The 15,096-nt window shown below is 46.2% G+C and overlaps 1 protein-coding gene across 3 annotated transcripts in view; it reads left to right on the top strand.

Moving 5' to 3' along the window:
- LOC144128635 (solute carrier family 35 member F3-like) overlaps window positions 1-15,096 on the top strand; it is a 216,255-nt gene that overhangs the window by 184,099 nt on the left and 17,060 nt on the right. The window contains exon 1 of one of the 3 annotated variants that reach the window (XM_077662178.1): window positions 87-448. The exons of the other annotated variants lie outside the window; for them this stretch is intronic. Within the exon in view, the coding sequence (XP_077518304.1) occupies window positions 400-448 (49 nt within the window). The 5' untranslated portion in view covers window positions 87-399. Of the gene's footprint in view, window positions 1-86; window positions 449-15,096 lie in introns of those variants that run through there. 3 annotated transcript variants of the gene reach the window in all.

Raw genomic sequence — 15,096 nt, 5'->3', positions numbered from 1 at the left:
TCTTTTCCTTCTGCTTTTCCCTCTCCGGAGTTGCCTGGCAACCATCGTCGCCATGGCAACCACCTCCCACCCAGTTCCTTCCCCTCGTTCTCAGCGGCCACCATGTCGAGCCTCCGGGCTTCCCGGTCCATCCGCGAGCCGTTGCCCTTCCTTCGAGAAGAATGCCTTCGAAACTGAGCGTCGCGCCGTGGCACGGAAACGGCGACGACGCTTTCCATCGACGAGTCAGCGACGCGAGTCAAGGAAAACGCCAGAGGAGAAAGCAGAAGCGTCTCGTTCGCGTCTGTAGTGGTGCGCGTATCTCGAGAGTCGCTGGAGTAGGGATGCCACCTCGGGTCAGGCAGGGTCGGTCGTCCTTCGTTTGTGCCAGCGCGGAGCCAGCCAGCGAGGCCTAGCTAGATGATGCTGCTGAGCATCGTGAGCCGCTTTGGCTTCTACACATCTCCCGGTGAGTGTGACTCTCCCGTGCGCTGTTTTAAGTAGTTCCGGCATCGGCCGACAGATATTTGTAAACACGGAACTATTTGTTTTTCTGTGGCTATTTAGCCCCAGCAGTGTAACGGCGAGTGGACGCGCGAGTAAGTACGCCTCGGAAATGAACTCGTTTTTTTCATGGACGCACGCGAAACATTCCTGATTAGCAATTGCACAGCGTAAACCACACCGGAAAGCGCTGCAATCGACCCGTGACGAAAAGTTTCACCGCTGCTCTACCTACTAATGAGCGAGATTTAAGTGTTGGCCTTTCAAACAAGCGCTTGCAAAACTGGTGAAGGGGCAACGGTAACCGCGCACCGATCTTTTCACGATGTCATCGCGCCATGCATATAGTGTGTGAAGTGTAATGTGTGTCCTTTAGCATCTGCAACTGCACGCTGATACCAGCACTTTCATTTATATGCAAGGTGTTTTTCTGGAGAACATTGCATTTACTACCACTAACGTTCAACTCAGAAAAATAGTAAAGAATACTGAGCAGTGACGCGGTCTGTCATGTGCTTTCGTAACTGTTTTGTTTGTTGCCGCTATCGATTTCCGAACACAGTGCGCTTTCGGCATTGGGAAATGAAAACATCGTCGTTTGTGGTTTTCAGCGATTTGACTTGCTGTATTGTAGATAAGAGCCTTCGCTTTCTCCTTTTCCTTCAGCGTAAAGCTTAGTCACGCTGCATAAAACAAGGTTTTTTTTTTTACTACTAAAGACCTGCCAAAACTTTGTGGCTTAAATTTTTTAAAGCACCAGAAACGTGTGACTAAACGCGTGAAATCTTTTTAGCGTAAATTTTTTAATAACCGAAAACATATATTCTGACCAAGAATGAGAACATGAAAGCACTGACAGCTATTGTTTGACAGGAAGTAAGGAATATTCATGCTGTAGTCACTGCAGTAAAATTCTAAATTTTTAATATCGCGATGAAATTAAACTGTAGGAAGGCAGAAAGGATAATAAATGGCTGACAGAGAGTGTAACCACGACTTGTAGCGTCCACGATAAGTGCATTGACCTCTGGAGTCAGGCGTGGAGCGTGATTTTTACCCATCTCCATTCATATAGCTATTTGTTCACATGAATGCCTTGCTGATTACTTCCGAACCAAAGTTAGTGTTTTTGCGCTGTAGTCAATGTTGTTTCTGGAACAGCTTTAAGCTAGTCGGAATATTTTGCTTTCCTTTCAATTACTCTGTTAATACAAATCTATCTGGTAGGCTTGTTATATTCGACTCTTTCAAATGAATGCAATTGCAGAAAACTTCATGCAAATTCAGAAAGCAAAGCTGATGGCTTCTGTATATTGAGACATATGAATGTCTTTGCTGTACACTCCCCGAGTTTCTCAAACCTCGGACCAGAATTTAGCCCACTTGTTTAATCCATATAAACCAAATTAGGCTTCGGTGCAAATGCTTTCGATTAACCTTACGACTCATGGATAGAATTGATCAATTTAATTTTTAATTTCGGTTCAAACCACAGAAATTGACCGAGTGTTCCACCGAGTATAGAAACTCCTCTTCGGCAGCATTGAGTACACATGTGAACAGCACAATATTTGGCTTTGCTAATGGAGATAGGCGTAAGCAATGATGGGCCAGTGCACAAATGGTTTAGTCAGTTCTGTACGCCTTCATGTCGCAGTAGACGAGCCTGGTGTTTTCGTTTTCGTTTCGCTTTTGTTTAGCTCACATGTAAGCCATTTTTCCATGATTGTCACAACGCATGTAAGAAGGATGATGAAAATTACGACCGATCAACCTGCCTGACTAGTGCACTGCAACGAAAATGAGGCCATGCTCTGGACAGTACCGTAGTATACACACATCCTAAAACAAACTAAAGATAGGTACTGGCGACAGCTGTGATCATCTAACCGTAACTAAAAACTAAAGTTGCTGAATTTTTGGTGCTCTGTGCAGGCATACATAAAACCATTGCATTCATTTCGTGTGCTTTCGCCTTTTAGCTTTCGGCAAATAGCTTCATTTTGGCCGACGCTTCGTTTATGCTCATCACTACTAAACATGACAAAAAAGGCGAAATTATTCGCTCATTTTTTTCCACGCGTTCTTCGTCGGAGGGCCAACATTTCATGTAAATAAGCAGGAAGTTAACATTGGCTAGTCCTCTTGTCAACTGATACACTTGAGCGTGTTTAATATGAGTACTCTAGTCGGCTGGAAAGTGAATTCAGCTTTTACTAAAGGTACCCAGATGTTCGGGAAGCAGCTGTGAGTTGCACATTAAGAACTGACACAACTGACATTAGCAGCAACTGATAGCAAACGATATAAGGCGAGTACTGCAGTCCTAAATACGCTCTATTTGGAAGCAGCTTGTCGCACAAGCGCCCATTTTTATGCCCCAAAAACAAAAGATAAACAAAAAGAGCGAATAAAGGCACCTTCTCTTTATGACAGGTAAGAACAGCGCGTAACAAGACGGGACAAAGAAAGAACACATGGCGACATGCCTTTTATTTTTTTATGCAAGAAATTCGGACTACGCAGCGTCTTGGTGCCGAGGGCAAAAGGCGAAAATCAATCCGCCTGACTGGGCCCTAAGCACCACTCGAACACAACAGCAAGGAGCACTCATATACGCATACATAAACAATATAATGATCACGACGTAAATGTTTGTACAGCACGACTTTCTAATATAAACTTTCATTCTATTCTTATTAATCACAAAACACGTCTAAAAAATCACAGAAAAGGACAATGCAAGAGAAGACAGATAAATATATCTATAGAAACTAACTGTATACGTAGAAAAAAACAAAAAAATCACAGAACAGAGCAGTGCAAGAGCAGACACAGATCCAACATATGTATAGAAACTAACTCTGTACATAGAAAATAAAACAAATGTGCGATCAATAGAAAGATGTAAGCAGAAAAAAATATAGTGCATTTTCCAGTAAGAAACTTTTCGCCCGCTTACGAAAAGCAAATAGAGAGGAAGATTTCTCCATTATATCAATTAACTCGGGATGGGAGATCAAACGGTTTTGGGATTTGCCAGTTCAAAAACTGCATACCGTAGTTTGTTCTGTTTCTTAGTTTCTGCAGATTTGTGCGTCTAAACTCATATAGTGTTTGATCAGTCGTGTATTTAGAAAAAATTGTTGCCGATTGGCTATGATTTCCAAGAATGCCACCTGAGACAGTCGCTCATAATATAATGTTTGTATAGGTAGTATTCGGTTCTTGCTGAAGTAGGAAGATGTGGAGTCATACCTTGATAAATTTTCAATAAACCGAATAGATTTCTTTTGCAATAAAAAAAAGGCTTTCAAGATTAGTTTTCTCGGTGACTCCCCACATAAGCAAACAATAGTGCAACCTGGAATGAACTGCACTGAAATAAAGCTGGCGCCTTTATGGGCAAAGCCTGTTCAGCATTCCAATGCATTGTGCTATGGTACGCTTAATGCGCTGAATATTTGGTGTCCAGCGGAGATTTGTGTGGAATTGTACGCCTAAGTATTTAACTTCCGTAAGGCGCTCTCAAGGTCGAGACTGATAAATTATCGGATGAGCGAAGTGAATTGGTTTGTTGCTAGAAAAGAATACAATATACTTGGTTTTATTTACATTCAGTGCTAGTTGGTTGGCTGCAAGCCACTGTGACAAATTCGTCAGCCATAGGTTAATACGTTCTTTGTCCAGTTTTGTTACGCGCTGTTCTTACCATCATAGCCGCCGCGATGGCTGAGGGGTTACGGCGCCCGGCTGCTGGCCCGAAAGACGCGGGTTCGATCCCGGACGCGGTGGTAGAATTTCGATGGAGGCGAAGTTCTACAGGCCCGTGTACTGTGCGATGTCGATGCACGTTAAAGAACCCCAGGTGGTCGAAATTTCCGGAGCCCTTCACTACGGTGTCTCTCATAGCCTGAGTCACTTCGGGACGTTAAACCCCCATAAACCATAAACCATCTTACCATCATGAATCACCAACTCGCGCAACAAGCATCACTTCTTTATGACGACCATAATAGTGGGTGAACTGCTTACTAGCCATTTCCTACTTCGTCTAGCAGTGTGGCCTACACTCTTGGGGTTTCGCGCTTGTCATTGAACAAGAAACCACACTGCCTCCTGACGGTCGCGGCACGAACTACCTAGCGAGGACAGACAGAAGCATGTCGACTATTACCAAGACTATCACTGCCGCGTGCATATAGAAGAGAGCAACACGCACGCACGCACGCACGCACGCACGCACGCACGCACGCACGCACGCACGCACGCACGCACGCACGCACGCACGCACGCACGCACGCACGCACACACACACACACACACACACACACACACACACACACACACACACACACACACACACACACACACACACACACACACACACACACACACACACACACACACACACACACACACACACACACACACACACACACACACACACACACACACACACACACACACACACACACACACACACACACACACACACACACACACACACACACACACACACACACACACACACACACACACACACACACACACACACACATGCATGCACGCACGCACGCACGCACGCACTGATACTCAAGTTGTTCTTCACGTGTTGTTGATATAAATCCTCTTCTCATTTTTTCTGAACTTTATTGAACGATGTCACTGAGATCTGCCTTGCAAACTACGCTAGTCTATACGTTTACCCCAATAATGACGGCACCATGCATGCGGAGGGACTATCGCAAAGGTGGCTTAGGAGCGTGCTACCAGTTTAGACCATTTAGTTTGGAGGTGTTGCGCAAGCCGCACATTATTATCTGAGCGGTTAATTTTGGGAAAAGTGGGTACCCACTGAGGAGCGCACGAAAATACCTTGTATACTTTGAATATGTGACCTATAAAATGTGTTCTACGTATTTAGTCTTCCGGTTGAGGTCCGAATTTTGTGTGCATGTAACACTAACCCAGAAAATGCGTCGAGCTGTAGTATTAAGGACATTTACAGGAAAAGGCATGTACACGGTATCTTGGTCAAGGTTTAACAGCAACACCTACACTTTTCCATACAACTTTCTAGAAGTGTCGGATGCTATTCCTCATATAAAAGGCCTACCTGGTAGACGCCACCAAGTTTTTACAAGATACGGAGTGACTTAGCTCAGTGAAATCAACTAAGGGCTGCTAAGAGTCGCACGTCATTGTCTACCGTATGTTTTCCTGCTCCGTAGTCACTAATGAGGTTACTTTTGTCAATTCAGAACTTGTAGGTTGTTTTTAGGAAGAGCTGGATGAAATGTTCACACAAAGGTACAATTTACATACCTTTATCTACCGACTTTAAAAGAAAGCTGACATGTGACAGCTCCTGGCGCTTAAATCTCGCCCAGTGGTCACACACAGCCACGTAGATGAAGAGCGCTCCGGAGCAAAGCAGAGTATATTTTCTGGGACGCGTTTTGGAACAGTTGAAGCAGCACCGATGTCACGTGGAATCTTTGTATTTGCGAGTTTTCTTTAAGGCTGGCAAGAAAAGCTACTTACGCAGTGGCGCTGTGGTGAAACAGTTCGGCCGGGCGTTTTTCAGAACTACCTACAACTTCCGCACTGACATTTTATTCCTGACAACAATATTTAAAACTTAGCTCATTGCTTTTTACGAATTAATTAAGTTCCCGAAAAAAAAAATAAACATTGCTGGCTAGGCTATGCGACTTTAAACAGCACTCAATTGATTTTTCTGGCCTAGAGCACTCCGTTTTTTTGACATTTTGGTCACATTTAGTTGGTGCACCAGATATAAACAGCAACTATAAAATTGTCACCCAACGCAATTTGCAAATAATCTTGAGCGGTCAGACAAATTGATATAATTAAACAATGAAACAAGGAGGCACAGCATACGGAAAGCCAGAAACCTCAGGATGCTGTGTTCACGAAACCGCACATTTGATTTACGACTGATCGAAGATACTTTTTTTCCTAGCCGCATAAATATCACTTTTATAGTTAATCTTAAGTCCTGTTAATCTATTTTCAATGCACGTGCTTTGCCCGCAAATTGCGGTCTACCCTATGGCTAGTCTGCCTTCCTGACTTGTGTGTTCATTGTTGAATTACAGCATTTTCAGCAGCTAATTTCGCCTCGTAGACAATTTGCTCAAATTCGCACTTCACAATCCCCCATGGGGCTCAAGCTATTCGTGCATATTAGTGCTTTTTCACGTCTAAAGAAAAGGCCGCGTTGCTAACACGGGATGACTTAATTATGCCATCATGATCCCAACGCATAATTCAAGCCACAGTCTCCTCTTCGCATGAATGCTGCTATGCAATCATGCACTGGCCGGTTGATAGTAAGATGAAGTACAAAGCTGAATTGTCTTCAAAGACTTGAGATGTGAACATTTTGACTTAGTTTTTCTGGCGAATTGGCTGACATGAGTTCACTATTGCAGGTTACAAGGGATAATCCCTTGCAATCTGCAATAAAGTGAAGTAGTTTCGCAGTCTGGTGAAACAAGGCACCGAAATAATTCATGTCCACGCTTCTGGTATTCCGCTTTTTAGGTAACATATTCTCAAAGGCCTGAGGCATGAAATTTCATGCGGGGGGGGGGGGGGGGGGCGTGAGAAAAACTACGTGCGGCATTATGTCCCATGATATTTACAAGGTCACGGGCAATATCAACATCCTATATCGTATAGCTACTTACTGACATGGGGCATGTCATCTACCGAAACACGGATCATACAATGCGATGGAATGGAAGCACAGATTCGGAAGCAATTATTTACTTGAGTTACCACGCGGAGGCCAAGCAAAACAAGACAAGTAATAGTTTCACTGCCGTCAGAGACCTCAGCAATGGCGCCCACACAGCTATAAGGCTGAGTTCGATTCAGTGCATGCTCGTACGTCGGCGACACGCCGTACTGCAGCCCTCGCTTGGCCCTGCAGAGACAACAGCGTTGCCAGGAGGCACAAGGACCGTCCCTCCCCTCCCGCTTCATCCTCGCCCTCCTTTTCCACCGGCCCATCGATAACAACCATAGCATGGCCGGGTTTACCTGGGAGAGACGACCGGACCGGAAACAGGAAGCCACGTCACGCACTGAAGGCCTCTTCCTCTTTTGCCCTATTGCCCGCCCCCTCATCAACTCACTTCTCACGGTGCCGCAAAATCGTCGATACGCGACTCACGGCGCGCCAGCAGCCCCTGCGGGACCTGCACGCCGGCGGCCGGCGCCGCGGCAGTTCAGGGAAGCGCTGCGCTGAAGTTCGCTACACCGCTGCCCAACGGTCATTGCGGGACTGGACAGTGAAAAAAGCGGGGGCGCACGGGGGCAGCAGCGGGAATTTTCGCTTCACGGAGAGAAGAAAGTGACACAAGTAGCCACGGACAGCGGAGGCTCGTGTTGTCGTACGTGCATGGGACGGGCTGCGGGAGCAGTGTGATGTGCATGCCTGACGCCGTGCTTCTCGAGAGCAGTATGCTCAGCGTAACGCTCACTCAGTGTGCGGAACGTAGCTGCTCGGAGACAGAACTGGGCGCACTCAGCGAGCCGCTGCTGTGCTGTCGCCGAAGCTCGGCAAGGGCGGCCGGCACTTCGCTGGCGCCCGTCGCTGCGGATCCGTCGGCGTCGGCCGCCTACCACGGGGCCAAGAGGTCCAGCTGGCCCAAGTGCTGTCGCCGAAAGAATGAGTCCAGGCTTAGCGAGGAGTTCGCGCTCTCCGTCTTGCCGCTGCTGCACGAAGGTAAAAGCTGTGCCTGGCGCTGAGCGCTACTGGGTCATTTGGCCGGTCGATCCGCTGGCCTGTCCGTATGTTTCCAGAGCCGTAAACGGGAAGCCTAACGGGTTATTGAGGATGTGGGCATTGCGTCGCTACTAGAGTGTCAGAGTGGACACCGATGGAAGGGAAACGTTCGGACAAGGAAGGGAACAGCACAACTGAAACTGAAGGAGGGCAAAGAAGTAGACCGACGCGGCGCTGCTTGTATACTTCTGTCTACGGGAATAGGAAAACGTAATCGAGGACGAGAGTGGCTCACGACCAGTTGTGAGGTTCGAAAAGTTTTTAGGAAGGGAAGTGGTCAAGTTAGGCTAGGCTAGGATGATGCGTGGCTATGTGTTAGGAATGGTGTTTGGTTGCTTGTTCATTATCTTTCGAGGCTAAACGGCTGGTTGTGACTTGCGCAAGAAAAGTAGTCGAAGTTAACTGAAGAGACCCTTGTTCTTCGCTGGAGTAACGTGGCTGACGGCGATGTTGATGACGTATTTCGTTCGGTGGTCTGTGCAGGCAGTTACTTCGTAAGAAATAATTTCTTTCTGTTTCAACAGTGCACTGTGCCCTGTATGCACCGTAAAGAACAATTTTGTTTTAGGAAGTAATAAAAATCGCACTACTTCGGCCCTCGGTGCTAAAGAGGTGAAATGTTATATTCGTTTTCAGGTCAATGGCCCGAAGACACTGCCTATTGGTGTCCGATATCATTCTTTATCTATATATCATTATTTCATTATTCTATATCATTCTTTATCATTTAATTGCGCATATCCGCAACTACTAATGCTACGTTTTTTTTATGTTCTCAGTGATAGACTGCTCATTTCAGCAGGCAAAGCCAGTGAAAAATAATGGATATGAGCTACTGGTATCGATACAGAAGCTAATTTATTTGTTCAGTACATTTCTGTAAGGTTTAAAATGTTTAGAAGATCCATCTCATTTCTTTAAACACATCGCAAGATCCAAGACTAACTTTCGCATTTTAATACTTTCAGTGAGATGATTTCAAAGTGGTCTCACGATGCGTTAGCAAGGCATAGAAGAACTGCACATACAAGAGCATCGTGAGATTGAACGGCCGAAATAATTGCCAGTGGGTGGCTCCGCAGTATGTCTTCACTCGTTGCTTACTGAAGAACTTCGGTCTAGATGGCGATGCGCTCAGATTCAGGGTAGGGTGCCTTGATGTCCGCTCGCATCCGCTGGCCATTGAGGCACCCGAATTCAGGGCTTCGCTCCGCCGTTCAAGCTCACACCACTAATGCAGGGAGCGGGTTTCACGAAAAGTAAAAATAATTTAGGCTAACTTCTCTCGGCATTGAGTGTGTGGTAGTCGCGATAGTCAATCGAGACAGTCAGCAAAGAGGAATTTGGCTAGACAGATTAAACTATGGATAACAAAAACCGTAGTTAGAGTCCGTTCTTCCGTCTGCTGAATGGCGGTGTTACTGTTCGGCAGGAAATGTCGTAACAAAAGAAAAGAAGAAGGGGAGAACGGTGATATCAGATGGAGGTGAACTTAGATCAGTATCTGAAAGGAATACTATACCCAGCTCTTTTTATGCTGCTTTAATATTATTTCATGTGTATGCTGCAAGCGAATGCCAATGAGTGAAATGAGTGCCATAACTGGCAGGCGCAATAGAGAAATGAAGGAGGAGACGGCATGCTCACAAATCTGCAACGAAATGGCGTTTCGGTTAGAGGTTAGAATGCGACGAGCTATTATGGATATCCTGCCGTACATTTGTCGCCCTGGTTTCGGCACGGCATACAACGCAAATTTAACTGAAGCTTATTTCAGACTTTCAGTGTTCTACTGCGTGCAGCTTTATTAAGCGAATGCTCTAGTCATTATGACATATTGCTTTGCTATCATGTGTTGGGGCTAATTTGGTAGATATTGTCCAGCTGCGTATTTGTCTGAGCGCTGCAGCATTTACATCCGGACACCAGGGATAACATGTCCTGTAATTTTACTTGTACTATCAATGTAAAAGCGTACCGTTGATAGTACAATACTATCACCAGTGAATGTTTGGCTCATGGGGTTTTTAACGTCGCAAAGCTATTCAGCCTATAAGGGACCAGTGAATGTATAAATTGGTCCTATTTATCTCTGCATTATCTTACAAAATTCGCCAGTAAAAACAACGTAATCTGTGTTAATATTGTAAGAGGTATAAACCTTTTGTAATGGCTATGCGTTACTTCTTGCGAAAAAAGCAAATCAAATTTTATTTGTGCATAAAGGCAGAAACATTCAGGTGTTTTTAACTTTAGAATGCTGTTGCTTGTCCAAAAATGCCTTCGTGTTGTGATTAATACTGTATTTTCTGAAACGCTTGACGTATCAAATTCTTGAAAATGGTCTAGTTTCCTACACTGTCTATACAAAAAATGTGGCTAAAAAGCAACAGCTTACACAATTTCCATGTACATTCACTCTGAACATGAGGAAAGACGAAGAAGTTCTGTATCAAAACACTGCATTCACCCATCAAAGGCCAACAACAAAGACAACAACCCACGTATACCTTAACTGCGCCAATATGTCAATACTGTTTGAATGTGCAAGGCACCATGGCCGATCCCCCTCCGTGGGTATGTGCCATTCCACCAAAGGCCAACTGCAAAAACAACGACGACTCTGAAGTTTTTTGGCTATTTTTGCCATAACTAGGGAGGCGCCGCTTTCTTTTTTGTCACGGCGGTGGAAGTGGAGGATGCTGGACCTGCTTTGAAACACGGTGTGTCGGCAGCGGCCGCCTAAAGAAAGCGCCTCTTCCACCTGAATGACTCAAGCACCCAGGACACTGCGGTGTACTCGGCGCCAAGTGATGACTCCTCGACCGACGACGGGTTTGTACGAGTCGTTAGCAAGAAGAACAAGCGCAGACTGCGGAGAGAAGCTGAGGCGTCCTCGTCAAGTCCGTCAATGGTCATCAGAGCATGAAGTTCCCTGGTAAATACCGTCTTGTTTACCACAATAACCAACGAACCGACACACTGAACCTCCTGAACAGGCGAGTCACCTTTATGTATCTGGAAAGCCTCGTTTCAGGAGGGGTGAAAGACATTAGAGTAAAGCCCTATAAAAAACGTCATTGCCATTGATGTCAAGGAGCGGAGCGTATTATATAGTGTGACCGCCATCACCAAACTCGGCGACATCAGCGTACACTACCTAATCCTCCAAGACAGCGGCACTACGTCTGGCGTAATTTACAACGTCGACATCGGCATCTGTGACGCCGATTTGCTTATGTTAATCAAACAGGCGACCAACAGCATTTCAATAATCCAAGTTCAGCGCCTCGGAAGGTCTATATGAATCAAGCTTACCTTCAATGCTGACTACATACCATCATACGTGAAGGTTGGGCACTTTCGACACCCAGTTCGACCTTTAGTACCTAAGACGCTACAGTGCAGGAAGTGCATGCGGATCGGTCACATGAGCACCGTCTGCAACTAACATCGTGTGCCGGAGGTGCTTCGAGCCACGCAGCAGCGACATTTGCCACGTGACCGCCTTGATGAGCACGTCTCTTCTTCGATAGACTCCCTCCGTCTAAAGACTGAACGGACTCTACTGAAGCAAATGGTGCGACGCCATTCTAGGCACTGAGAGGCTGCTGCAAAGATGCGAAGCTGTCGTTCGCCCCGCCGAAGGTCCTCAAAGAAGGCAATCACATTTGAAGGGAAGGCTTCAAGCGGCGGTGCAGCTTGTCCGCCTCCTTCAACAACCGCTCTAAATCAAGGAAGCCCGGCGCCTCATGACGCCGGACCTCAGATTTTACTTGGCCGTCGCTACCGAAGTCTTGTACGGCCAATGGGTCAAAGACATTGCCACACCCCCAATGTCCAACGCCTACGACTGCTCTAGACAAAAGCCATGATCCAGTCTGTGGCCAAGATCTGCAAGTAATTGCAATGCTCACGTCCTTCATGAATGTCATGCGTGCTCGACTTTCTAGCCTACGCACGCCGGCAGCACACAACGCGCTGCAAGTACTGAACGCGCCACATCCAATTCTTGTGGCTCAGCTGAACTGCAGACTTGCAGTTCATAAGCCAAGAACTTCCACGCTTCCGTAGAACTTTTATAAGAAACAACCTTGCATAAGAAATTCTTCCATAAGAAACAACCACGCGGACGAGGCTGCCGATGCACTGTTTTGCTACCTGAGAGCGACTGGCTCGAGTGACAAATTGTGACGGTCCTCCTCGCCCCTCCTCTCTTTCCATTTGTAATCTCATCATCCCTCGTCCCCAGTGCAGGACAGGCAACCGGAGCGCGCTTCTGGTTAGCATTCTCCCTGCCTTCTCCCTGCCTCTTTATATCTCTATCATTCTAAACGTAGCGAGTGACCATGACGGTGGCCTTTTCTCTCAATACCGATCGAATTTTCCTCACTTTCTGCTCGTCATTGACAACCAGAGCGAATTCCCGGTGTAACTCCCCGGACGCCGATGCAATGCATGAGAGCCTGGCAGGCTTCGACAGCGCTACGCAGTGCCCAGCCTCTGCAGTTGCTTCTTCAGGCTGGTCACGTTTCGGTTGGGGCGTTTCGTAATCAACATCGTGCGCACAGAACAACGCAACGCGTTCAGCTTTAGATACACATGCTGTCGACCTGCGCACGAGAGTAAGAGCTGATGCTTATACGGTTTCCGACGCTCAACGAAAGTACTCTACACACACTATGCAATTAGAAGCCGGGGTGCAGTGTTGTTACCCGCGCGTACAATCCAAGGTCATCGTTGCCAGTGGAGGTAATGCTATATGGGAGGGCTCTTGTTCCGAGGCACACGCTTCACTGGAATTGCTTTTTTTTTGCTTCCACATATAAATACGAAGCAGTGTCGCTCAAACACGCACCGGCGTATCCGATGTAAGGACCTTGAGTCGCGCATGCCCCGTTCCAGTTGACAACATCGACCGGTCCCGTATTTGGAATAGAACGCCGACGTTCGTCTCGCTGGCACACAACGGGAAAGCTGGAGTAACGAAGCACTCATGCTGGAGCACCCGGTGACATCGATTGACCTTGTCAGGACTGAGGAACGCTCCAGTTGTCTTGCTTTTGCGCGCCTTGTTTATTATTTTTTTCAGGGTCACTTGGGGCACGATTTTTTGCGTTTAAGCGTGTAGTGGAAAGCGGTTGTGCTTCAGCGACGCAAATGGCATGCGACTGCGAGGACTTCGACCCAGGCTTGCGCTCGCATTACGATGCAAAGACAAAGGTTGGAAATTCGAAGGCCGCCGGTAAGATTGGCCCTGACCGCACACTGCCCCAGATGCACGCTTTGTGTATATCCGTTCTTGCGAGTGGTAGGATTACTTTAGGAGAAAAATAGTAATACGTTTACATCTGAATTCTTTATAATTTCCAAACGTAGTGTTTGATGTCTGTTTGCGTGTTCGTTTGTTTGAAGGGATGTTTTTCAGTTGAAATGCAAGATCCCTGTGCTACCGCCGTTTTAACTAGGTGATGACGATCGCACATGTCTTGCTGCTTAGGTACCCGTATAAATTTTACGTTTTCCTCACGAGAAGCATGTAAAGATTTTCCGATTTTTAGCCCCCTCCATCACTGCAGGCAGTTCAGGCGTTGCTTCTTTCTTTGAGCAGCTCGTGTCCTCGAGCCACGGCTGTGGCTCGAGAAAAAAATGTGCTTGCAATAGTATTCGTGCCTCTTTTCTGTCCCATTGTCACTCAGCATATCTCTGATTCTTATCCTCTCCCACAACTCGAGTGCAGAATAATCAGTGAGGCCGACTTTCCGGCCTTACTTTGTAAAAAAAAAAATGCTGCTGGTTTACCATTGCTAACCACTAAATATTCCGCGAAAGCAGATTTTTGCACGTGGACACCAATGCGACGTACCTGAAAGCGCGATTGAAACCGCGTTTATTTTCGTTTCATGATTTGCGCACAGATGGAAGTTGACGAAGACGACGATGGGCAGTGCACATCGCAATAGTGTGTTGCAGTTTAGCAAACCCTGGCCAATCCCCCACTCTGGGTACGTGCCATATTTGAGAGGCAACAACCACAACTACACGAGTCGTGATCGGCTGCGACTATAGCATAGTACTATCGTGCAGTGGCGAGCGAAGCTGATCTGTTCGCGTCGCTGGGGGTTAGGGTAGCGGAAATATTTATTTTATTTCTCCAGGTTGGCCAAGGTTAGCCTCATTCAAAGTCTTGTTCATTTCTCGCCATTTCCCGCATCACATGACTACCGTCTGAGGCTTGACTACACTCCGCCATTTTTCAGGTTATGAGGCCTGTAGTGCCTTTGCACTAAAGAAAAAAACAATCTTTCTCTCTGTCTGCCCACTTCATGTATTTTGGCGATATTTCGGCATCCTCCTAAAGTTACTCTTCCTGGCTGTTCAGCTCCTCTCGCGGCTGTTTTGCCTTTTTTTTGTTGACACCTTTGTGTTAGCTCATTCACGAGTCAATAAAACCTGAGCATCATGACTATTAAGCAAAATATCTTCTATGTCTTCTATGTACGCGCATTGGCATTATACCGCGTGAGCAGCCAAAGATTTACTCAGCATCTTCAAACTCTGTGCTACAGTTTACGTACGCAGAAATTGAGGACAGACACGTTTTTCAAAGAAAAAATGTTTATGAACGCAATTTTTTCAAGCACCGTAATATTCTACTGTTATAATCAACATATCCGCAGATCTGTTCTCGGCTTGTAGTTTTTTGCTATTAATATTTTTCCTGTCATTAAAAATGTTCCCTGTTAGGTTTCTGTGGGTGCCTTAACTACTGCCACTTTAAAGCTTAAAAA

The sequence above is a fragment of the Amblyomma americanum genome, chromosome 4, assembly GCF_052857255.1.
Source record: "Amblyomma americanum isolate KBUSLIRL-KWMA chromosome 4, ASM5285725v1, whole genome shotgun sequence".
Taxonomy (NCBI): domain Eukaryota; kingdom Metazoa; phylum Arthropoda; class Arachnida; order Ixodida; family Ixodidae; genus Amblyomma; species Amblyomma americanum.
Note: the sequence above shows the minus strand (reverse complement) of the source record. Positions and strands in the feature narration are given on the sequence as shown.